The sequence below is a fragment of the Astyanax mexicanus genome, chromosome 14 (genome assembly GCF_023375975.1).
Source record: "Astyanax mexicanus isolate ESR-SI-001 chromosome 14, AstMex3_surface, whole genome shotgun sequence".
NCBI lineage: Eukaryota > Metazoa > Chordata > Actinopteri > Characiformes > Acestrorhamphidae > Astyanax > Astyanax mexicanus.
Genome location: NC_064421.1, coordinates 29,335,866 through 29,363,160, shown reverse-complemented (window position 1 = coordinate 29,363,160; position 27,295 = coordinate 29,335,866). Strand labels below are relative to the sequence as shown.

The 27,295-nt window shown below is 41.4% G+C and overlaps 1 protein-coding gene across 1 annotated transcript in view; it reads right to left on the bottom strand.

Moving 5' to 3' along the window:
* fut8a (fucosyltransferase 8a (alpha (1,6) fucosyltransferase)) overlaps window positions 1-27,295 on the bottom strand; it is a 69,023-nt gene that overhangs the window by 25,137 nt on the left and 16,591 nt on the right. Inside the window, exon 2 of the mRNA XM_007244663.4 lies at window positions 2,591-2,993. Within this exon, the coding sequence (XP_007244725.3) occupies window positions 2,591-2,793 (203 nt within the window). The 5' untranslated portion in view covers window positions 2,794-2,993. The remainder of the gene's footprint in view (window positions 1-2,590; window positions 2,994-27,295) is intronic.

Here is a 27,295-nt window from a genome sequence, read left to right as displayed (position 1 = left end):
CACTCTGCAGGCAGATCTGTCTTAATCAAATGCAGATGTGATCTGATTAGACATTATGGGCTTTATCTTGCACCCTGTCATAAGCATATTTTTTATTCTTTCATCTGCATTGTTTTAATAGCAACAGTGCTTCAGAATATATCTACACTGAGGGGCGTGGTGGTCTGGAAGTTGAGGTGTGTTCATGAACATTTCTGTGTATTGTTATCTTGGCAACAGAAAACCCAGGTGTGCCACTGACTAATCAGAATCCTGTCAGACGCTCATCGCTATCTTGGTAACACAGGTGCACACATACACATACACCCCACTTATTACACACACATGAACACACAGCAGCACAAGCCCAACTTTTACAACAATTAACAGAATACTAAATTAAAAAAAACAATGCTGTTCCTGTAAATAAGCTGCTGGTGCACCTTCACAGCATGAACACCCAGTAGGGATGGGCGATATGGCCCTAGAATAATATCACAATATTTCATGCTATTTTCACGATAACGATTCTCTTGGTGATATGACAAAACACTGAATTACACTACTGCAACAAAATGAAAACTACATTGTATTATTGCATACGATATGATATGGCACACCCCTAACTGAGATATTAAAAATTAAATCAATTATTGATAAAAATAAAATATACATCACTTACACAATATTTAACAAACAGCAAGAGAGCTCGTCAGATACTTATTTTAAGTAAAATGAACAATGATAAATAATAAACAAGACAAATGCAATGCAATAAACAAATATTTTAGTTGTGATAGTTTTAGAAGCTCCTGAGGGCAGAAACTAATGGAATAAAAATAAAAACTAAAAAAAATACATTAGAACAGTAACAGTGTTCTGCTCAGACACCTAGATATATACATCAGCAACGCCACAGCCTGAGGGACAGCATCCGACACGCCACTGAGAACACAATGTGGCAGAACACCGTCAACTTATTATATGTAGAGATGTAGTGATGGAATATGTTTGTATAGGAAAATAAATTATCTGAATACAGAACCTGCTGACACTAACCCCCACCCCCCCTCCAAATTTAGCTTTTCCGCACAACATCAACCTCTAGCCCAGCAAACATCACACTAAAAGCAAAGGGTAGGACTGTCCACAAGCTCACAAAGAACCCAAGTGAACTTCTAAGCAACTAAAGGCCTTTCTCCCATTGGCTAATGCTAATGCTCATTAGTCCACCAACACTAAACTACTGTTCTGGGCATTGTAGACCTGCACGGAGAAAGCTGCTGCTCTCCAAAAAGAGCATTACTGCCCACCTGCAGTTTACTAAAGATCACATGAAACAATGTTTTGTGGAAGGATGAGATTGTAACTATTTCATCTGTCAAACACGGTGGTGGTAGTATAATGGATTGGGCCTGTTTTGCTGCATCTGGAGTTGCACAGGTAGTACTGATAGTAGTTTTGAGCCATATTGTATTGTACCCAATAATATCGCCAACATTTTTCAATATCGTTAACGATATCATACCCTAAAATATGGAGAACCCCTAATTACCACATCAGGGTACTACTTTTAGCAAAAGAAAAATTCACACTGTGCGCATTTCCCATTATGAATCTACTACTATATATCTAATCTGTCCAGTATCATTCATTTTACTTTAATCCTAAATATATGGAGATTTGATGTGCATCATTCGTACTATGACATTCTGGATCATTGACCTCAGTTACAAATCTGTAAAGTAAAGTAAAATAAATTGGGGTGTGCCATATTAAATTGTGTGCAAAATCATTTTTTTTTTCATTTTGTTGCAGCAGTGTATTCTTAAAAATATTTTTTTAATTAAGTGTTTCGTCATATAGCCAAGAGTATCATTATCGTGAAGATACCATGAGATATCGTGATATTACTTTAGGTTCATATCGCCCACCCCTAACTGATAGTACTATGAATTTAAAATATTCTGGCAAATTTTAAAGGAAGATGTCAGGGCGTTTGTCTGTGAGCTGAATTTCAGTAGAGCCTGGGTCACGCAGCAAGACAATGACCCAAAGCACAAAAGTCAATAGAAATGTTCTGGGTGGAGCTGAAGCAGCTGTTAATGGGAGGAAACTCACCATCATAAACAAAACAGACCTGAATCAGTTTTGTTTGGAGGAATGGGTGGGGCTTAAATTCCTCCAAGCTGATGTGAGGACTAAACTTACCCAACACAAACATCCACACATACTTCTGTCTCTATACAATATTAGATCATTTCCCTCAAGAGATAAATGAGCAGCCTAATCGTTTTCATTCAGAAATATACAAATTCCCCCCCCCCCCCCACACACACACACACTTTATAACCTCTTTCTTCTCTCTATATATTCCCACATACAAAACAAAAACTTTATTCTTTTCATTGCTGTTTTGCTTCCTTTTTGTTGTACCATAATAATTGTCTTTTTTGCTATATTTTGTCTTTTTGTTCTCCTCCCTTAGTTTTTTTGCCTGTTATTTTTTTTATATTATGATCTCTCTATTATATGCACAATGACTACAAACCTATAACTCTGTATTAACATTAATAAAGCTTAACTGATGCTCTGAAGTTCCAGTTCCTACCTGAGGGTCTCGGCCATGCGCCGCAGGTCCTCGTTCTGCTGCTTCAGCCGCTCCAGTTTGGCCAGGATCTTGGAGAGCTCGCGGCTGGAGCGCTCCGGATGCTCGCTGTCGCGCACCAGGTGCCCGCCGATGTAGAAGAGGAGGGTGCCCCATGCCAGCAGCACCAGTGTGATCCAGCGCCACGAGCCTGTCCACGGCCGCATGTGGAGGAGGTGGGGCGCTCGCGGTGGGCCGGTGGTTACAGCATGTCAGTGGGCCGCTGGGCTGCCTGAGTAAAAACCTCGGCGTCTGGCAGGAGCTGCCCGAGGTCAGGACGAGGGTTCAGCCGATGCCCTGGGAGGTTTCCGCATACGCTTAGCCTTCCTGCTGTAGGCCAATCAGACGGCGCACATTGGAACAGCGCCTGTACAAACAGAACAGAGAGCGTAAGTGTTGGGACACGTTACAGAGCACCGAGGTGGATCTACAGGAATCATCAGGGAGGAACAGCTCATCATTCAGTTCCTCCCTTTCCTCTCCTCCCTCTGCTGCTACGCTAACAACTACGCTAACTGCCCCACTGTGATTACACACAGCACCAGGGTGAACTGCAGGACAACAGACCTGGAGCAGAAAGAGAGAGAGAGAGGGGGGGAGATAGAGAGAGAGAAAGAGAGAGAGAGAAAGAAAGAGAAAGAGGGCGGGAGAGGAAGAGAAAGCGCAAGAGAGAGAAAGATAGAGAGAAAGAAAGAAAGATAAAGCAAAAGAGAGAGAGAAAGAGGGAGGGAGCAAGAGAGAAAACGAGAGAGAGGGAGAAACGAAAGAGTGAATGAGTGAATGAGAGAGAAAGAAAGTGAAAGAGAGACTTTGACTTTTAACGACACTTTATTATAACCAAATTGTGTTATAATATCTAAAAGTCAGTTTTAGGCCATCTCAGCCATTAAAATCATCATTTTAAACAGAGGATCACAACAGCATATGGGTAAATAAATAAAGAAATAAATAACAGTAAATAATTTCTTGCAGTATATTAAAACTGAGGTGAAAGAGAGAGAGAGAGAGAGAGAGAGAGAGAGAGACAGCAAAATGTTTATAAAGAATAAACATGCTGTGCTCTAGCGCAGAATATGCTGGAGAAAATACCAGCAGTTAAAATATGAATAATATCTTATTTATGATTAATCACAAAATGTTATGTAACATGTAATTGATGTGATTGATGATTTAACTGGAAATCATTTAGCACTTGTTTTTTTGCGCTAAAATTTTTACAATTTGATACAATGGTTTTAAGAATAATAATAAAAAAAAAATATATATATATATATATATATATATATATATATATATATATATATATATATATATATATATATATATAAACACATTAAAAGACTGCATTGCCAAAGTATCAGATCTGGACTCATGAAATGACTTGAAAGAAAAAAAGAAAAAAAAGTGATCAGGGTATCCCTATCTGTATCTCATCTTGAGGGGCATGTCAGTGTCTGGCCTTGTAGGTCAGGGTTTAAAATCTGATATGAGAAACAACAGGAAGCTGTTTTTTCCCCAAACAAGAATTTACTGATTGTAACAGGAAGAGTGTAATTACATACACAGAAGTGAATTATGGGATTAAATTCCATTGCTTCAGTACAGAACATTACAAATCAGGAGAAATAAGCTACTGTAAATCCTAAAACACCTAATTCAGGACGCATAGTATAGTAAATGTCAAAATATTTGTCCTTAACCAAAAAATGTTTTATAATTAGTGTGTCCTTAGTATAGAATATACTATAACAGCAAACAACAAGCTAAACATTAGAAAGTTCATATTTGATGTGCAGAACAGGGATACATCGAATACATGAATTTGGCAACCAAAAATGTTTGGCTGAAATTTGTAAAAACTGTTGAACAATGTTTAAATGAAGTTATATTGCTGTGTTTCCTCTAAGATTAAGATTTCTTTAAGCAGCAGCAGCAAATGAAAAGAAATTATATTATATATGACAATTACCTATAACTTTAGTGTATGAACACATGTATTTATGCAAGCTAAACCACTGTACTACATTTATGAAGCAAAGAGAACATGAAAAAAAGACTGTATGTTTTGTTTGATTGTAATAGTCAGTTATTAAACTAAATAATTATTAATATGTTCAGAAGCTTAGCGTTAACAGTTAAAAGTTATTACAGAAGAGTGCATGAGTTTGCAGGTAGGCCTCACTATACCAATATTATTTTTGCTTGATACACTATGATATAGTTTCTAGGTTCTTGTTCCCGTTTTGTTTTCTTCCCCATGTGCTCTTTATGCCAGGTTCACAGTACGCAATTTTAGCCCAGTATCTCTCGCCGCTTGCTCAGTCACGTAGTTTTAACTATTGAAAGACGCTCGCCAAGCTGTCCCGACTGATCGCTGAGCAGTCGCAGTCACCCAGCCAATATATGCCATACTAGATATCTAACCCAGTCGGTGACTGGGAGTCAGGAGCAGCAGCTACATACTGCCAATGGAATTACAGAGAAAGAGAGAACCAAAAATCCAACCCCCCAGAAAAAATCCCATACCAGAGATGTTTATGGAGAGTCTGACCACTAGGGGTGTGCCATATCATATCGTACGCGATAATATCGCCAACATTTTTCAATATCGTGAACAATGTTATACCCTAAAATATCGTGCCATATCACCCACCGCTAATTATCACATCAGGGTATGACTTTTTTGCTGTTTTTAGCAAAAGAAAAATTTACACTGTTCTAATTTCCCTTATTATATCTACTAGAGACATATTATATCTGTCTAGTATAATTTATTTTACTTTAATCCTGGATATATGAAGATATGTACAGTGCCCTATTAGTACCATGACATTCTGGATCATTGACTTCTGTTAGAAATTAATGTTACTGATTAATTTCTTGTATTTTTTTTAAATCTCAGTTAAGGATAATTTTTTTAATACAGTATTTCGTCGTATCGGCAAGAGTTATTGCAAAAAACACCATACAACATTGTGACATTATTTATATATTTTATATTTATTTTAGGGCCATATCGTCCACCCCTACTGACCACTTTCTGTTCCTCCTGTTAGATCATAAAATGACTGTTAAACTCTAGAGGGAGCCCGCAAGTAAGTTCTCTATGAAAGGGGTGAAGTTTTTTTTTATAATATACTACTTGTTCCGCATATTTCTTAATTTTTAGAAAGTAGAATAATATGTTTTGCTAAAAAAAAAAGCAAAGAAAGGGTTTGTGTATCAGTTTATCCACAGAAAACAGGTTGTACACTGTAAAGCACTGTTGGTTTTCCTATGGCTTTAATTAAAACACACTTGCATTTGAATCCTGCCTCCAACTCATTACACAGGCCTATGTGCAAATGTTTAAAGCTGTGAAACTAAAGCCTGTTCACAGCTTTATTTCACAAAAACAAGGTCTGAACAGGGGCTTTAGTCAGCGGGAAGAAACTGAAGTCCCTGGAGAAAGCCCGTAAAAACACGGAGAGAAGGCCATTCTAAACAGGTAAGGACTTGAACCCAAGACTCCAGAGCTGCAAGGTGAACGTGCTAACACGTGCAACGGTGCCTGTCGGGTCATCAAAAGGGTTCAGACTGACCGGATCGGAATGTGAAGACCCTTAATCAGCCCTGACCCTCACCATCCTTCTGAACCAACACGACACATGAACTTTGGTCCGGCACAACCACGGGCAAGAGAGCGAAAGAGAGAGAGAGAGAGAGAGAGAGAGAGAGAGAGAGAGAGAGAGAGAGAGAGAGATGAAGGTCAGGCCAATGGGTAAAACAAGCATGTGCCACTCTCTCCTAGGAAACAATACAAAAAAAAAGGATCTGGGCTGGACAGATGAGGACAAAACGCTGTACAGAGCAGAGGACTGGGGTCTGTGCCAACTACAGTCTACCGAACACAGGGAAAGTACTTAATAATTAAAAATAAATAAATAAATACATAAATATTGAACTTCAAGCAATAGAGCTGCTTATCAAACTTTATAAACTTCTATAAAATCCATCATTTTTAAACGTGATTGCTTTATCTTTCTGGTAAAGCTGGTTTGGGTGGTTAGTGGTGTTTGTTAGCTTGGCTAAACTATTCGCTACTCACTGTACAGGGCTGATAAATAGAGTAGTGACAGTAAATGTCCTTATTCTGTGTGGACAGTGTTAATTAATCATGAAAAGAACAAAAATGTTACTGTAAATTGTCCAGGCTTTGCAAAAAGTAAAACCAAATGAAAAAACAACAGGATTAAACGATAATTAGTCAGAGATCCGAAACAGGCTGAACAAAGATAATATTTCACAAAGAAAGAGAACAGACAGAGCATTTTGTCTCTTTAGCTTAAAAAAATCATTTTAGCGAAGCTTTTTTTTTTTTACTAAATATGAGTTTTCCAGAGCACTATGGCACTTGACACTGATCTGAGGATTGCAGAATTGCAGTATACTGGGTCATGCTGCTTTTCCATCAGCAGCCGGAGTCAGAGAGAGTACAGTATATTAGGTCATGCTGTTTCTGCATCAGCAGCCGGAGTCTGAGAGAGGTATAGAAGGTAATGCTTGTTCTCCATCAGCAGTCGGAGTCCAAGAGAGAGTACAGAAGGTCATGCTGCTACTCCATCAGCAGCTGGAGTCCGAGAGAGAGAGTACATTAGGTCATGCTGTTATAAATCAGCAGCCGGAGTCCGAGAGAGAGTACAGTAGGTCATGCTGCTTCTCCATCAGCAGCCAGAGTCAGAGTAAGTCCAGTAGGTCATGCGTTTCTCCATCAGCAGCCAGAGTCAGAGTAAGTCCAGTAGGTCATGCTGCTTCTCCATCAGCAGCCAGAGTTTGAGAGAGTACAGTAGATCATGCTGCTTCTCCATCAGCAGCCGGAGTCAGCGAGAGTGTACAGTAGGTCATGCTGCTTCTCCATCAGCAGCCAGAGTCAGAGTAAGTCCAGTAGGTCATGCGTTTCTCCATCAGCAGCCAGAGTCAGAGTAAGTCCAGTAGGTCATGCTGCTTCTCCATCAGCAGCCAGAGTTTGAGAGAGTACAGTAGATCATGCTGCTTCTCCATCAGCAGCCGGAGTCAGCGAGAGTGTACAGTAGGTCATGCTTATTACTCACATTGTGATGCTGCTCTGACTGGGGAGTTCATATGAAAGGGAATTGGGTATTCAGCCTTTTAAATTATACTGCAATGTGTTGCAGAGAATACATTTCCATATCACAGAAGCTTTTATATATATATATAATACCAGTAGCACAGACCCTAGTATTGTGATAATGATAAAAAGACTGCAGTTCTACTGTGCAGCAATAAGCCATGTTTGGTCTCGTGAAGCAAGAACTCCTCAGATCACGTTCCCTTCATCAGGCCTCGTTGCCTGAGCAGCATGGTCTCAGTCCTGGACGCCGCTGTTAGTAAAACAGCTCGGGGCTTTCTCTTGTTTATTGATTGGGGTGTTGTTTTTGTAATAAGCAGCATCATGAGCTTGCCTGCCCCCAGAGCAGCAATTTGTTCACGACTCCCACTGAAACCTGTCACAGTGTGTACAGTATGTAAACCGATGCAGCATAACACTATGACCACCTCTTTGTTTTTACACTCATTATCCATTTTTTCAGTTGCAATTATCACGTTTGTCCCAACCATTCAGATGCTACTCAGCTGTATATCCCCTATCACAAGTGATGCCACAATACAAGGAGGGTGAACACTAGCACGCGCCTCCTACGACACATGTGAAGTCAGCCACCATCTCTCTTAGTGCATTGTCAAGTAGCATCACAGCGCATTTGGAGGAAAGCGCAGTGATTTGGTCCCAATACAGCAGCTCACAGACGCCTTGTGCAGATCAACATCACCCTAGGAGTGATGAGGGGAAAGAGCACCATCTACCCACCCAGAGAATGCAAGGCCAATTATGCTCTCTCAGGGCTCCAGCACCTGATTGAAAACTGCATGAAAGGGATTTGAATCAGTGACCACTCAGTGCCCCAGCTGCAATTATAATATAGGGCAATATAGGGGAAATTTTTGATTCTTAGATGCATCTCGATTCGGACATGGATGATTCTGAATAAATTCACAAATGCAGCATGTGATTCTGAATCGCCTTGAATGAAAAATGCATAGGTGTTTATAGAAAAGATGAAGTTAAAGGCAACATATGCTGCTCTAGTGTACTAACTAGGGCTGCAGCTAATGACTATTTTAGTAGTCTACTAATCTGACTATTATATTTTTTGTCATGCCATCAATTGCATTGCATGGTCATGTTGAAAAACACATAGAAAAAAGGTGTGGGCCTAAACGCATAATTTATGGCTCTATGATTTCAGGATACTTTTCTGCATTAATGCTGTATCACAGAAATTAACTGACACACCCAATCCGATATCACGACAGAACCTGACAGCTTTAGGACTCGTTCCTGAGAACAGTCTGGATGGTCCTTTTCAGATTTACCCTGTTCTAGAGTGATGGAGCATCAGGGTAAGAAGAGAGGTGGCTGAAGTGATGCTCCCATCTTGCTTACTGCTTAGTGTACATCCCTATGGGGGCGGGGCTATGATCTGGAGTTGCTGCAGTTGGTCAGGTCTCAGCACCAGTATGTGATGAAAGAATGAGTTCATCTGACCACCTGAATATACTGAATATAGACCAGGATTCAATCAATGGATTTTTCCTTTCCTGATGGCCTGAGCATATTCCAAGATGACAATACCAGGATTCATGGGGCTGGAATTGTGAAAGAGTGTTTCAGGGAGCATGAGATTTTCGTTTTTACACATGGATCGTTCACCACAGAGACCAGACCTCAATCTCATTGAGAATATTTGGGATGTGCTGGAAAAGGCTTTGTGCAGTGGTCAGACTCTACCATTATCAATGCTGCAAGATCTTGGTGAAAAATGAATCCAACACTGGATTGAAAAAAATCTAGTGACATTGCAGAAGCTTATTGAAAAAATGCTACATAGAATGTGTGCCGCAATCAAAGAATAAGGGTGGTCCAATTAAATATTTTTGGCCAGGCAGTGTATTATGAATTGTTCCAACAACAAAACAACTGCATTATCTCTACACTTCAAAGGGTTAAGATGAAGATTTCTCTCCGGCCGCATCTGGCTCTCAGCGCTCTTCGTTTCCCTGGGCAACCGAGAGCGAAGATGATCCCATAACCCCCTACAGCTTCAAACCCTCCTGACCCCACCAGCTCCCCACTGCTGCCACATGGAGGGGTCAGTAAGGTCCCCCAGCTGCCACCACAATGGAGCCGAAGGGGCTGAGTCCGAGCCGAAGGCTGGTACCTCGTCGCCCAGTCTAAGAGCCTCAGTGCCATCTCTCACCCGAACCAAAGACCGAGCTGCCCGGCCTGACGTCCGGCACAAAGACAGGGACTGATCTCAGGAGACCGGAGGGGGGGAGGGGGTGGAGCCTGATTAAAACAAACAACTTGGAACAAAAGAGCAGGGCAAGCTCTCTGGAGGATGCAATCTTACAGCTACAATAGAGGCTGGGGGGTGGGGGGAGTAAGAGGCTTTATTGGGGCATCAGCTTCTGGACCGGCAGTCGCTGTGGGGAGGGGTGGAGATTGATGAAGCTGGACAGTTTCTCGCTCCAGCTGCTGAAAAGCCCACTGTTTCCCAGCTTCATTATTCTCTTATTAGAGCCAGAGATGACACATATCACAATACAAGGGTTAAGATATAATGCAACGAAATATACTGTGATTATTTAACTCAAATACTTACTTAAAATTAATGACAAAAAAAGACAGAAAATTAAGATGCAGCTGAGCCACCTCACCAAACCTGACCCTCAAGCTTTTCTGTGCTTTATGGAGTATCTTGGCCAATCACAGTTCGGACTGTATGATAAATCTTATTTGTATCACTACCATGACATGAGATTTTACAATAAACACACCAAATGAGCTGCAACAACACATTGAGTAGTAGCAAACTTTTCACGCTGACGACTGACGTCTCACATGGCATGACAAAACTGGAGGCAAAACGAGGTAGAGCAATGTAGATTAAGGTAGAATGAGGTAGAGCCAGATTACCTGTGTTTGGATGCACCAAAAACTATATGATCACCATACAACATTCAACATCACCACTGTAATGTTCTCAACTCAACTGTTGTTCTGACTCGCTGGGTCCAATCAAAACAGTGAGATTCATCTTGTGGGCGGGGTTTAAACAACACAATACCGCGTTTTTGAAAAAAATCAGTACAGTATTGCAGAACAAAACATTGAAGTACAGCAAGATATCTTCTTACACTTACTAATTTCAGCAGGGCTGGCACGCTGTGTGCCTGAGATAAGGCCCGGCAGTTGGCAGACTGAGGAATGTCAACATCGTATCCTCCCTCTCAGGTGAAAAGGGCTGCTCTCTGAAGCTCCGCCCAACGCAGGTGGGGTCTCCAGGTAACCGCCAACTCATGCGGACCCTGGCTTCAAAAGCCAGGTAAGGTCCAGGCAGGGGGCGGGCAGAAGGTTTCTAAGCAGCCTGGAACTTCATCAAGTTTCCATTTTACATGGAATACTCTACTCTCTCTCTCTCTCTCTCTCTCTCTCTCTTTCTCACTCTGTCTCTCTTTCTCTGTTTATGGAGCAGACTCCAGGAGGAATGCCAGCACCACAGCAGGCGAATAGAAAAGCTTCTCTACAAGTTTGCCAAAGAAACGAATATCACAACAGCGTTCCAGTCTCGCCCCTCAGACAGCAGGGTGAGGTAGATCACTATCTTTCCTCTCGTATAGGGTTGCAGCGGTAACCGGTTTCACGGTATACCATGGTATTAAAATGCACGGTTATCATACCGTGTGTGTTTGCTTATTACCGGTAAAACGCAAGCCAGCGGAGAAACTCACCCGCGCATGCGCAACTCTGCTCCGCTTCAGCTGCTCAGCACACAGCGGTGAGAACAGCAGAAAGTGCATCAGACTAAACAAATCTCCGTCCGCCTAAAAAAAGGCTAAACTAAAATCAGCAGTGTGGGACTATTTCGGATACCCGCCGAACGCACCCGAGGATGGTTATCCGATTTGTAATCAATGTGGCCGTAAAGTCACAGCTAAAGGTGGACATACGTCAAACCTGTTCTCCCATCTCCGAGAACACCACCCCGCTGTGCAGCGCAAAGTGTGTGTTTAGCTTATAATTTTAATCTGAACCTAAATAAAACCTCTTTGTAGTCGTGCACAACCCATGCGGTAAGCGCCCGCAAAAGCGCTGAGTTATCCGAAATTTGGGCACGCAGGTACAGGTACATGAAGTGCGTGCTACGATGGATTCACGTGTCCGTGTAAAGGTCCTGGCCGGACTGGATGTGAAAGACGCCATTCATTTACATGCGTTCATTTTCAAATTCTGACGTGCCTGTTTTTCATATGTTAAAACCAGACTCGCTGTGAAAGCCTTAAAATAGAAATCTCTATTGTGAGGATCATGTCAGAAATAAATCCCCTCTTTCTGCAGTATCTGGTTATATACCAACTTGGCAGTAAAACGGACGTTTACAACAGTTGTTGATCAGACACTGACCCAGGCTCAGTTTATCAGATATTAAATAATTTAAACTTAAATAATTGTACTGAATATTTTAAATACAGGATCTTTACTTCTTAGAGGACATGTAATGTGTGTAACGTGTGTGTATGTGTGTATATATATTATATATATTTATATATATTTTTTTTATATACACTCTTAATGACCTTAAGAGTAGTGGAAAAACCTGGTTTCCTTCACCTAATGGTGTACAGTTTATTTTTTTTAAGGAGACATTATCTATATAGTTGTTCCAGGTTTCTACAATAAATAGTTAATTGAACAAAAAACCTTTGTTGTAATTTCTTTAAGGGTCAGTTTAATAATATATGTAACAAACTGTGATACCGTGATAACCGTGATACCGCGGTATTTTCTGAGACGGTTATCATACCGTGAAAATCTCATACCGTTGCAACCCTACTCTCGTATCATCCGTCCATCTTCGCTCACTTTTATTTACACCAGGCGGGCACAATAACAAGTGTGCTGATTATCGATTATCCATCCTCTGGATTCTGCAGTGCTTGCATCATAAAATGCTGTAAGACACAAATGAGCCACCCAACCAAACAGACCTTCAAGCGTTTTTTGTGCTTTATTACCGCCCAATCCCATTTCACCCCTTGGACCTACGCCATTATCCCTACCCCTTTGGTTTTTTTCTGCACACCAAGGGGTAGGTGTCCCGATTCTTGTTAGGCTGGAGGGGTAGGAGGGAAAGGGATATGGTCCTTGTTGTTAGCCCTTCATATGAATATTTTTTAGATGCACACTTTAAACCGAGGGGTACGAGAATTACTGGTACAAAGGCGGAACAAGCAACCAAAGAAACCTTCAAATGTAAGTATTTTCCATGCTGAAAGTGACTATTAGCACTATATTACCATAGTTTAATGTGTAGCTTTAATAGTTTATGGATGAATTCTTCATAACAAGCATAAAAACGATGGCTAGTAGGTCGTCTCAGTAGCTAGCCAGCCAACTTTTACCACCTTCTCCCTTTCTGAAGACATGCAATACCTTAAAGTTAACTAGTTAACCAAAAGCTAGGTTACTTAACTTTAGCGCGCCTGATGACGCATCAGGTGCTTGAAGGATTTCTCCCCTTCCACTTGGAACAGAGTTACAATGGAAAGGGGTGAAATCCTCCTCTAAGAATTTGGACAACCCTTTAAGAACCCAAAACATCATCAAGGACGCTAAATTTTAGTAATCTAGATGCTTTCGGGTGTAACACTTGAAAAGAAGAAGGGGTAAGGCTAAGTAGTAAGGCCAATGGGTGAAACGGGTTTGGGCCTAAGTATCTTTGCCAACCACAGCTTGGGCTGTATGAGATTTCACGATAAACACACCAAAAGAGCTGCAATAACACATTGAGAAACAGCAAACTCAAACAGAGGGAGCTCTTCATGCTGCTGACTGGTCTCACATGACATGAGGAGACTGGAGGCAGAGCGAGGCAGAGCGGTGTGGAGTAAGGTAGAAGGAGACAGAGGCAGATGATCTATGTCTGAAAGCAACAAACACATTATAATCACCACACTACATCAGGTCTGCAAAATAGGTAGTTACATCATCACCATTGCAGTGTTTTCAACTTGTTGTTGTCGTTGTTGTGCTAGAACTCCCAACGCCCATCCTCCGAGTGCAGTGTGTGTGAGTGCGACCTGCTACTGCAGCTTTCAGCCTCTACAGAGCTTCACTCCTGGTGAAGATGCTGACTCATACTTCATAGGTCTCCTGTGACTAGCTGCTTATGGTGCTCTGTGTGTGTGTGTGTGTGTGTGAGAGAGAGTGAGAAAGATAGAGATGGGGTAAGTGTTAGGGCACCTGTACTTGGAATCTTTGGTCCGGATCAGTTGATGAGTTTGTTGTTTAGTTTAAGCGTTTTCTCCCTCTGTTTGGTTTGGTTTCACACAGGCGTAAACCTAAACGCACCAAAATACGCACTAGTAAACCACACAAGCATGTTCTCTCCTCCGATTGGTCAGAGATGTCTGGCGTGGGAGCAAAAAAGTAAATATAATGAGAAAATTAGGTGCTTCAGCGTGTATATATGTGCAGTGTGAAGCTGCTTTAATACTAACGCTAATTACCACGCCTATGAACAAATGCTGTCTCTGTTCCATGCTGTTTACACGCGTGGTGAAAGTGTTTTTCACAGTTCAGTGTTTTTAATAGGACGTGCAGAGTCCTATTAAGCAGCTGAGACAGCATTTGCTCATAGCTGTGGTAATTAACATGATCTGGCTAATATATCAGATTAAACTGTTCCTTATCAGCATTTTAGCTCAAATAAAAGGAAGTGTATTTGATAGCTGGGTCGGATCTTTTAATCCGAACCTGAGTGAGATTACTGTTTTACACCTGCTTTATCAAACTGCACTAAAAGGTACAAAAGGTCTGTTTTAACTGGACCAAATAGTGCTGGTGTGAAAACATCCCCAGTAACGAGATTTAATCCATATTTCAACATAAATAAAAAGTAACTGACCTTCTAAACTCAGCAGTAACGACTAAAAAAAAACACCAAACCTTAAAAAACTCTTAATAAGTCACCTGACTCTAACATATAGCAGGTAAAATCTGTCTCACAGTGCTAATATGTACATAAAGAGTGCTAAATGTTTATGGGTGATCTTCTGACGTAATATCGGTGCGTTATTACAGACAGAGTGACAGATGGTGGATGTCAGTACCTGCAGTGTCTTAAAACAGGTCTGACATTTAAAAAACTGTTAGAAATGCCATCTATTACTCATCACACCGCTGCTCACACTCAACTGTGCAAATCTGAGAACACAAAACCACATCCAACATTAAAAAGCAAACCACGCATTTTTTTTAAAATACGCACTAAGAATATACATGCACTGAGACATCCCGGAATACTCAGAATATTCAGAGTATACTGCTGCATCCTTAATATCTGCTATTGTAAGGAAGTCAGAATGCAGTGTAAAACTTGCTGGTAAAAGAAGAAGTTGTAAAAAGAGAAGTAATAAATATAGATTGGGCTCCTCAGTGAGCAAACCTGTGTCTAGTTCCTGTAAGACGAGCAGCAGTAAATTAAACTCAGACTGAAGACACTCTGACTCTCTTACTCACTATACATCACTATGCCTCACTCTTAATTTTATTTATTGCATACGATAAGACACACTTCCAACTGAAATATATAAAAAAATAAAAATAAAAAAAATTGTAGCAACAGCCAATGAACCAAAATGTCATGGTACTAATAATGCACTCAAAATATCTCAATATATCCAGAATTAAAGTAAAATGAATAATACTGGACAGATCTAATCTGTCTCTAGTAGATATATAATGGGAAATGAGAACAGTGTGAATTATTATTTCTCTAAAAACAAAAAAAAAATGTTGGTGATATTGCATACGATTCGATGTGGAACACTCCTACTTTATTAGGGGTGTCACGATTTCGATATTACATCGAAATTGATCGAAATTATGTCATGGTCTCGAGCCTCGAAGTCAAAAAGAGGATCGACGATCCCTCCCTCTAAGCTATGCAAGCGCAAGCGCTATGCAAATGGCGCAGCGCGATACGCAAATGGCGCAGCGTGCTATGCAAATGGGGCAGCACACTACGCAAATGGCGCAGCGTGCTATGCAAATGGGGCAGCACACTACGCAAATGGCGCAGCGCGTTACGCAAATGGCGCAGCGCGTTACGCAAATGGCGCAGCACACTACGCAAATGGGGCAGCACACTGTAGCCGATGCCGTGGACATTGTGACTGCTCAAAGAGCAGCCCTTTCTCCAGAGAATGTGGACAGTTGTTTTGTCTAGCCTCAAATAAGTTAATAGTTTTGGTACCTTAAGGAGCATCTTTCTCTCAGATAAAGATAATATATCTTTGTTAAAGAAAAAAACTTGTCCTTCTCAGGGACCGAAAATGTCTTTTTCATGTTCAACAGTTATAGTATGATATAGTTCAGTTTGTTAAGGCTCTAGTTGTTCTATTATTTTGTACATGACTGTTCCTGTATTTTTATTATTTATTTTCTTATGTTGCACATTGCTGTTTTAATAGTGCACACTGCTGCTACCAAAAAGCCACTAGATGGCATTACAAATATATCTTAATTAAATTAGTGACCATTAGTGCCTACTGTGGTGTATTACAGATCACTTGTATCACTTTGCATCACTTATATCAAGCCCACCTTTTCGAAAAAAGATACTGTAAATTTGATGAATCAAACCAATGACTGACCATAGACTAATCTAAAACTAGCACAGGCCTCTCTGCTGTAAAAAAAGAAAAAGAAAAAACTTTATACTTTAAACTTTGTACTTTATACATCACTATGCCTCTCATTTTACCTCATCTGACCTCACTCTTTTTGGCTCTATTCCACTCTGCCTCACCCATTGTTACATCACATGATCATAGGTTTTATCATGAAGAGCTGTATCTACTGAAGTTTGCATTGCTGTTATTCAGAGTACTATCATAGCACTTTCACTGAGGGTATCATAAAAAATACAGTTAATCGCACAGACACTGAAATACAACACACACATCTTCAATCATACAACAATAAAGTCCAAAACTCTCAGTGCCATTCACTCTGCTGTTACGCTGCAAAAACACCAGTGGTCATTAGGGGTGGGCGATATGGCTCTAAAATAATATCACGAAATTTCAGGGTATTTTTGCGATAACGATATACTTGGCGATATAGGAAAACTAAAATAATTAATTCATTTCAGGAATATAGTATAATAGTATAACAGTATAATCATAATGTGGCAAAATAAATAATATAGCATAAAATAATATAATGCAGCAAAAAATATTGCAGAATATTTAGTGCATGCATATAAACTGCAAACTAAAACAATTATACAATAAATACACCTAAAGCTTCACAGTAAATAATAGACTACTTTTAAGACAGAACATCTCTATTATCACGATATGGATTTTTAATATCATGAAATTTCTGTGTCACGATATATTGTATATGATATTGCCCACCCCTAGTGGTCATGGAGTTTCTGCATGGAAATGTGAAGGTGTGAATACGATGCCTAGCAGACCACTACAGTCCCACATTTAAATCCCATGTTTTGCTGTTTCTGCTGTTTTTTAAGTGATTGAGAAAACAAATAGCTTTAAATGTTATGTTAAGGCAAAGGCTGGAGAACAGGGTGAGAAAAAAATGCTCTGGAACAGGAGCCACGCTCACAAGAAGCAGAGACAGTGTTCCTGCACCATTTTAAACGTCAAATTTAATGCTTTTAGGACCTTTTTAAGCCTAATAAATATAATTAAATTTAATGCTTTTTAAGACCTTTTTAAGAGCTCAATAAATATAATTTAAGACCCAAAAATGTAGTCATAATTTTAGTTCTCTCCCTGGTAACATTAGCTGACTTTACGCTGACGTTAGTATATTAGCTAACTCGCCGCTAATGTTAGATAGCTCTCCACTAACCTCAGTTCGATCCCTGGTAATGTTAGCTAGCTCGTTTAAGCTAGCTAAAGTTAGTATGTTAGCTAGCTTGCTGCTAAAGTTAGTATGTTAGCTAACACATCGTTAAGCTTAGTTCTATCCCTGGTAACCTTAGCTAGCTCGCTTTAAGTTAGTATGTTAGTTAGCTCGCTGCTAAAGTTAGTAGGTTAGTTAAATTGCAGCTAAAGTTAATATGTTAGCTAATTCGCCACTAAAATTAGCTAGCTCTCTGCTAACCGTAGTTCTCTCCCAGGATTAGATGGGTTTCCCACAGGCATAAACACACCACCTGAAAATGTTATACCTACAGCAAATTTACAGTAAAATTAAAGACAATTTAAGACCTTAATTAAACAGATTTTAATTTAAGACCCAGGTTAATTTTAAGACTTCTTAAGGACCTGCAGGATCCCTGAGAGATGGAGGACATGACCAAAAAAATCATGGACTAACTGATAATATAATATAAATAATTTAAAATAATCACTAGTTGCTGCCCTACTCTGGAATTAATTTTTAAAACTCTTTCATAGCATTCGACACTGTGATTCATTTGTAAAAACGTAGTGTAAACTGAATTTTACTTTTTCAGATCCATTTTAAAAGACAGGAAAGAAAGCGGAGACGTGCGAGACACACAAAGCCCTTTCATAAATAAAACAGCACTGCTGGAATTACTGCTTCCACTGCCAAGCGTATCAATGACCAGTTCAGCTCAGGTGGCCGCTCTGGAGCTGCCTCCTAGCTTATAAAGACACAGAGATACCAGATATATTCCTTAACACACACAGCAGCAGGCCTCGGTAGGGCTGGAGCAGTTTAGCCATGATGCGAACATGATGTGTTACTCTGAGCTGGATTAAGCAGCTTTCAAGAATTTCCCCCCGGGGATCAATAAAGTATCTATCTATCTATCTATCTATCTATCTATCTATCTATCTATCTATCTATCTATCTATCTATCTATCTATCTATCTATCTATTACTTGTTGACAGTTGATGACAGGTTGATGGCACTGTGCTGAGTACGTAGGGCAGGATTTGATGTTTGATATGATGTGTTTATCATGATAGTGTGCTTATAAATATTTTATCATATATATATATATATATATATATATATACATATTTATACTGATATCTGATTATTGTTGAGCCATATATAGACGCCCTGGTTTCACGGTAGCCTGGATGAGTGACAAGATGTGAGAGAGTGAGCGAGAGTGAGTGAGAGTGAGTGATAGGGTGGAGGGGGTAAGTGCATGTGGCTGCTGTCACGCTCTAGTTGGCGTGATGAAAGATGCCTGGGACATATTTAAGAGAGCGGGGTACGTGTGAGGGCGAGCTAGTATGGGGGAAAGATGGAGAAAGAGTGAGATTGAAAAAGAGAGAGCTAGAGACACAGAGAGAGCTAGAAAGAGAGAGAGAGAGGGGGGTGGGTGGAGGCGGTGGTTGGTGCCCGTAGGCCTGTGTCTGCCAGTCTCCTCAGCTGGCACTCTGCTCACAGTGGCAGCAGTCTGACTCTCTCAGTGCCACACACTCACAGATACCCAGCACTGCCCACCTCAGCGCTGCCATGCTGAATGAATGAAATGGGTCTTACCACGGCATGCTGCAGCAATTAAAACATGACATCATAATACATTAGGGTTATTATTATTAATAATCTCTATCTAGACGGAGATAGAGTTTTTTAGATAAAGATGTGCTGTTCTAGACAGAGATGGACTTCTCTATACGGTGACTGACTTCTCCAGATGGCGGCGGGCTGCTCTATATGGCGATGGGCTGCTCTAGACCCGAGATGTGCTGCTCTTGATGAAGACAGGCTTCTCTAGACGGCGACGGGATGCTCTAGACTGCGACAGGATGCTCTAGACGACGCCGGGATGCTCTAGACAAAGATGGACGACTCCAGACGAAGACAGGCCTCTCTAGACCCAAGATGTGCCAGGAGATGGGCTGCTCTAGACAAAGATGAACTGCTCTAGATGGAGACAGGCTTCTCAAGTCAAGTAGTTTTTATTGTCAATACCTGTGATTTAATTAATTTGATCATTACTGTAGTAAAGCACACTGAGAGCAACATACGCTGCCCTTAGGACCACAGGTTACACTGTTTAGTCTGGATAAAATGTACTCCAGTTCAATTGAGCAGGTGTGAAAACAGAAATCGCACTTAGATCCGGATCAAAAGAACCGAGACTAGAAAGTGTAGGTGATCTTGGTCCGGTTCCAAACGAACTCTGGAATGGTTCACTTGTGGTGAGAATGTGATCCGGTCTCGATCCGACCCAGCTATCAAATATACTCCCAGAATAATTGTCCAGCCTCACTGCTGTGTTTTCTACACAACAAACAGTCCTGTTCCTATTACACACTATTAACTGTGCCAGGTTAAAAAGCAGTAACAGTAAGCCATTACAAAACTCACAAATTCAGCTCAAAACCATCACCATATCCCCCCCAGATACCCTCGCCCTGCATGCCTTCACACTGCCTTTAAAATAAATCAAAGCTTTTTAAATTTGGCTTAAAAAAATGCATTTCTTACACCAAACATTTTAATCACACGTAACAAAAATGAAAATCCAGCTTTAAATCACTATTCCATTTTCTCCACAGAAACGCTGGAGCCACTCCCACTCACAATAAAAGGATCCATATTTCATGGCAGTTCCTGCTCTGGAGAGGAGAGGATCACAAATCCTCTGCCTGCACTGTAATTGAAAAAGACACAGCACGGCTATTTATGTTTTATTGAAAGGGCCACGTCCCAAAGTGGCACACCTATGAAACTGGGCTGCTCAATATTTCAGCAGCAGACGCTGAGACTGGGACCGGGAGCAGGACGGTGTGTGGCTTCAGTCCATACAAAGGCCAAATGATTTATGAGAAGAGAGAGATGGGCTGCTCTAGATGGTGACGGGCTGCTCTAACAAGTGGTGGGCTGCTTGAGACAGGTTGCTCCAGACGGAGATGTGCTGTTCTACATGGAGATGGGCTGCTCTAGACAGAGATCAAGTTTTTTAGATATAGATGTGCTGTTCTAGATCGAGATGGGCTGCTCTAGATGGTGACAAGCAGCTCTAGATCTGAGGTTTGCTGCTTTTGACGGTGACAAGCAGCTCTAGATCTGAGGTGTGCTGCTTTAGACGGTGACAAGCAGCTCTAGATCCGAGATGTGCTGCTCTAGATGGAGATGAGCTGCTGTAAACAGCGACAGGCTGCTCTAGACAGCGATGGGCTTTTTTTTTTTTAGAGAGAGAGAATTGTGCTGTTCTAGATTGAGATGGGCTGCCCTAAACAAAGATGGACTGCTCTAGATGGAGACAGGCTCCTGTACACCTGATATATGCTGCTAAAGATGGAGATATGCTGCTCTAGACAAAGATGAACTGCTCTAGATGGAGACAGGCTTTTCTAGACCACAATGAGCTGCTCTAACCAGTGACGGGCTGTTCTAGACGGCGATGGGCTTTTTTTGTTTTTTAGACAGAATGTGCTGCCTAGATGGAGATGGGCTGCCTAGATGGAGATGGGCTGCTATAGATGGAGACGGGCTGCCCTAGACAATGGTGGACTGCTCTAGATAGAGACTGGCTGCTTTATACCTAAGATATGCTGTGATGAGCTGCTTTAAACGGAAACTGTTCTAGACGGAATTGGGCTTTTTTTTTAAACAGAATTGTGCTGCTCTAGATGGAGGTGACGGCTCCAGATGAAGACAGACTTCTCTAGACGTCGACTGGCTGCTCTAGACACAAGATGTGCTGCTATAGACGCAAATAAGCTGCTCTAAACGACGACAGGCTGCTCTAGGCGGCAATGGGCTTTTTTAGACAGAATTGTGTGGTTCTAGACAGAGATGGGCTGCTCTAGACGGCGATGGTCTTCTTTAGACGGAGATATGCTGCCATAGCTGTGTCCAATATGGTTAATGTGTAACACTGCCACACTACACACAGTGTTGAGACAGAAACACAATAAGGCTAAGTCATAATAAGGGGTGTAGGAAAAACTCACTCTGTTTTGTTCTGCAATACTGCATCATTATTATCAATTGTTAGTTCAGATGTCTTGAGGACACTAGGTGGTGCTCTGAACACTGTGACAACTGGATTGGGATTAAAATAGCCAATACCAAAATATGCTAAAATATCGCCATTCTCTGGTTTAGATCAGGACAGCCCTAATAAAACACATATTTGCATGTAGAACTACTTTTGTTGAAAAAGGTCAAAAACAGGGAAACTACAGAACTGCTATTTACTACAGAACTGATATTTCCACATTACTGCAGCTCTGTGTTGTGTGTAAGTGAGGCAGCAGAAGACGGGGTAGCGTTAGCGCTCAGCGAAGTGCAGATAATAACGGCTGCATGTGCACAGCGTAGGATTCACTCCTATCCCCCACGCTAATCACATTAGCCAGGGTGCTATTAGGTTAAGAGGATCTCTCTGGTTAGTCAGATATTTAAGCCGCCACAAACACACCCAGGTAATTAGCAGTTAGGCTAGCTTAAGATCGCTGCTTCACGCTGACTGACTCCTCCTGCTGCTGACTGGAGCTCTGCTGCTCCTCTGAACTCCAGCCTCCGGGCTTTCCTCACTCAGCCCACAGCTTCCATAGACTGCCTCGACATCCTTCATCACCCACAACCATGCAATCAGGAGAGCTGCACCTAATGATTATTTTGTAGTCCACTAATCTGTTGATTATTTTTCCAATTAGTCGATTAGTCTGAGATTAATTCCTTAATCTCTCTTTCCTGTGGGTGCTGTGAATGAGCAGTCCTTAATACGCCTGAAACTAAAGACGATTTCACACATAAAAGTCTACACCTATACCAGAGTTCAGAACAGAGTCAAGACCGGAGTTCAGACAAGAGCCCAGACCGGAGTCTACACCAGAGCCCAGACCGGAGTCTACACCAGAGCCCAGACCGGAGTCTACATCAGAGTTCAGACCGGAGTCAGGACCAGAGTTAAGACTGGAGTTAAGAACAGAGTTAAGAACAGATTTCAGAACAGAGTTAAGAACAGAGTCAGGAAGGGAGTTCAGACAGGAGTTCAGACCAGAATAAAGACCAGAGTCCAGACCAGAGTCCAGACCAGAGTTCAGAGCAAAATCAAGACAGGAGTCGAGACCGGAGTCAGGACCAGAGTTAAGACTGGAGTTAAGAACAGAGTTAAGAACAGATTTCAGAACAGAGTTAAGAACAGAGTCAGGAAGGGAGTTCAGACAGGAGTTCAGACCAGAATAAAGACCAGAGTCCAGACCAGAGTCCAGACCAGAGTTCAGAGCAAAATCAAGACAGGAGTCGAGACCGGAGTCAGGACCAGAGTTAAGACTGGAGTTAAGAACAGAGTTAAGAACAGATTTCAGAACAGAGTTAAGAACAGAGTCAGGAAGGGAGTTCAGACAGGAGTTCAGACCAGAATAAAGACCAGAGTCCAGACCAGAGTCCAGACCAGAGTTCAGAGCAAAATCAAGACAGGAGTCGAGACCGGAGTCAGGACCGGAGTTAAGCCCAGAGTCAAGACCAGAGTTCAGACCAGAGTTCAGAGCAAAATCGAGACCGGAGTCAAGCCCAGAGTCAAGCCCAGAGTCAAGCCCAGAGTCAAGCCCAGAGTCAAGCCCAGAGTCAAGCCCAGAGTTCAGACCAGAGTTCAGAGCAAAATCGAGACCGGAGTCAAGCCCAGAGTCAAGCCCAGAGTCAAGCCCAGAGTCAAGCCCAGAGCAAAATCGAGACCGGAGTTAAGCCCAGAGTCAAGTCCAGAGTCAAGTCCAGAGTCAAGTCCAGAGTCAAGCCCAGAGTCAAGCCCAGAGTCAAGCCCAGAGTCAAGCCCAGAGTCAAGCCCAGAGTCAAGCCCAGAGTCAAGCCCAGAGTCAAGCCCAGAGTCCAGAGCAAAATCAAGACCGGAGACGAGACCGGAGTCAGGACCGGAGTTAAGCCCAGAGACAAGACCAGAGTTCAGCCCAGAGTTCAGATCAGAGTTCAGATCAGAGTTCAGACCAGAGTCAAGATCGGTGTCAAGACCAGAGTCTACACCTAGGACATGTTAGAATTTCCACATCATTTTTTAAAAACTGTGTGCATTAATTTATTACAGTGTATTTATAAAGCAGCCCAGAGTAAGTAAATCAATGTCAAAAATCACAAGAAAGAGGAAGAGCCTGACAGCAGCAAACTGTCAGAAAGGGAACCCATCTGCTTGTGGTTGACATCAGATTGCAAAACAATTACAAAACAAGAGTAAGAATGAAGAATGAAGAAATAGACAATGATGATAGAAAAAGAAAAAACGCATATTATGTAAGTCTTTAAAACAAATAATAGACTGTTGATTGACCAGTCAGGATTACAGCTGTAAGATAAATCACATTTTTATTTTTATCGAAATTAGTTTGTACAATAAACACATAGAAAGAGCAACAATAACACTGGAATAACAACAGTAAACAGTACATTGTACTACCCACTGCAGACTGTGAACACATAAAAAGGCTGGAGGTAAAGTGAGGTAGAGTGAGACATGCCTGACTCTACCCCCAACCTGCGCTCCATGGGTACGAAAAAAATGAGTCCAGCCAAGCCAAGAGCTACAAAAACGTGGAGAAGCTAAATCTAATTTATTGTGTTTAACAATATTAGCATATCCAACAGCTTTATCACAGTGCATTTTTATTCATATATAATGTCTGTGCATAATCTTCTGTCTAAACTAATCTGAAGAGTCAAGGCGTTTAATGCAGGCGGCTTTTAATTTTAGATGCTGATTCATCTCAGAATCATGAGCTGGCCTGTAGGAGGAACTAAACACAACTAGCCACAAGACCATCTGTGAAGCTCCGCCTATCCAGACCTGCACTCAGGCGTAGTAACTGCACACTCCAGTTTCCTGCTTTATGACCAGGTTTGGCAAAAACCAGCATGGTGAACTTCCTCTGACTCAATGCAATGCTCTCCAATTAGCCAGCATGGGTCTGGCCTGAACCCAGAGAGAGGCAGCTGTCAGACCGAGCCGGCCACAATAACCATTTTCCCTTCTTAATAACACTATGTGTAAATGTTTATTTTATGTATTTAAGCATAATTAAATACATAAGAGTTAATTCATTCACGTTAATAAACTTTACTAACCACTGACTAACCAGAATATATAACAGAAACATTAGCTGACTACCAAAATACCATTAGTGGCAGATTTTAGCTTTGGAATATTTTGGTTCAGAATGTTGCCTGTTTTGCACGGTCAAAGATTAAAATAGAATGCGCTTGTTGTCTGGGTATGCATTCAGGTAGATACTTCAAATATACTTGTCTTTGTGCTACGCATGATGGTGGAGATAGCCACTAGTTTTCCACTGGCCTTGTATCCATTATATCAGCAATCGATTATATTTAAAATTAAATTATATTTATATTAGTGGTGTCAATCACTTAAACATAAATTATAATTATGATTTATTTTTGAAAATGCTGGTATTTCACAGTATTATTGTGAGGGGACAGTAATAATAGTGTAGTGTGTTTTAGGAAACAGAGAGAGAGTTAAGAAGAGGGACAGGGAGAGACAGAAAGAGACAGAAAGAGAGACAAAGAGAGAGAGAAATGGAGAAAGAGAGTCAGGGAGAAAGAGATAGAGAGACAGAGAGAGACAAGAAGGGAGAAAGATAGAAACGGAGAGACAGTAAGAAAGAGACATGGGGAAAAAGATAGAGAAACAGTGAGAGACAGGAAGAGAGAGAAAGGGAGAGATGGAGAGAGAAAGAGACAGTGAGAGATAGAAAGAAAGAGAGAAATGAAGAAAGAGAAATGGAGAAAGAGAGAGACAGGGAGAAAGACAGAGAGAGAAAAAGACAGTGAGAGACAGGGAGAGAGAAAATGGAGAAAGAGAAAGACAGAAAAATAAAGAGACAGTCAAAGAGAGAGAGCAAGAGAAAGAGAGAGACAGGGAGAAAGAAAGACAAGAAGAGAGAGAGAGACAGGAAGAGAGAGAGACAGGAACAAACAGGAAGAGAGAAAGAAAGAAAGACAGAGAGAAAGTGGGACAAGAAGAGAGAGAAATAGAGAGAGAGACAGAGAGAGAGCCCCAAGTGTAAACTGAGGACTGAAGCTCCTCAGAGCAGATAAATGGTGTCTACACACCCAGTCTGACAGCAAGGAGCGCAGACAGACAGATATCAGAGTGTTTATGAGGCGTATTTGATCCGGGTTCTGCTGCTGATCAGCTGGGCTTATAAAAGGTGAGCATCCCACAAGACAAACAGGATTTCAACAGATGGAAAACAACGCATCCAATCACTCTTTTTATATCTGAATGTGTAGCAAATAGACTGGAGAGGAGATTATCTATTCAGATAAATAATGTCACTGTCACTGATCATAAATCCATAAATTTAGGCCATATCGTCCAGCACTGACCGTGTTTAAACACCACAGATGAAAACATTTCCTACGAATGAGATTAAACATGCTGTAATAGAAAGTATCAGAGAGGAGTCACTGAGGCTGGGTGCGCTAGGCTAGCTCTGCTGAGGCTGTGTGTCTGTCAGAGCTTACTCAGTGACACTCGTCTCCTCCAGGCCAAAGCCAAGCCTTGAAATACTCGATTTTCTTTATCCCCTGTTTATTTCCACAAAAGACCCTCAGATCATTGTAACCAGCCATGAAAATCACAGCACCACTGAAACACTCGCTCGCACCACGCTCGAGGGAGCAGCGGTCACAGTAGCTATCGTTAGACATGCCGATTACCATGCGCATCAGCACAGGGCTGGAGGCCTGGCCTGCAGATAGTCTGGACTGGCCAGCAAGACCAAATCCAACCAATGTGTTGCGATGTGCTTTCACGCTCTATTTACTGTCTGTACGCTCTTAAAAATAAAAGTGCCACAAAAGATTCTTTGGAGAGATGCCATAATAGAACTGCTCCGCTTCCTTCATGGCTTTTTATAAAGAAAAATAATTATTCTTCAATAAACTCCGTGATAAAAACATGATTGCTGCAGAACTCTGCATGCAGTTCTGTCTCATGCAGATACATAAACGAGTACAGGTTAAATGGCGTGATTACACACTTGGTCTTTAACGCCACACAAGAGTGTGTAAAATTGCTTCCCCCCACAGCCCCTGCTACTTCTGGGTATTGTTTGTCTTGGTGAGAGATTGCTGACAGATAGATGTGCCTCTAAAACACACTCAATAGGCTCTATTTTAGGGATCTATAGACGAGCCATCAGCTTGATTTAGGGCGTGTCAGTGTGTCTTTGCTATCGTAACAATGAGAAAAGTACACCTTGCGTGGCTCAAAATGCCCCAAATGCATGTACTTATTCTCTTAAAGCCCTACTAGGTATGATTTTCTAGATTTTTGATCTTTTTAAAGAAGTAAAATTATAGCTTGAAACTCACTGCAGCGCTGCATTGAGGTGTAATAGGAGGAATAGCGGTGCTCTCGCGTGCCGGGCTCCTCTGAGCTCAAACCAGACTCTGTAAGTTTTCTGAGGCGGTCGCGACCAACGCTCGCGAGAACTGCGACCTGCTTTCCGACCTTTAGTTCTAACAGTTCTACAAGAACTACTGGTTCATTCTTTACTAACTAACATTCAGACACTTTGGCAGAAGCTGGAAAGAG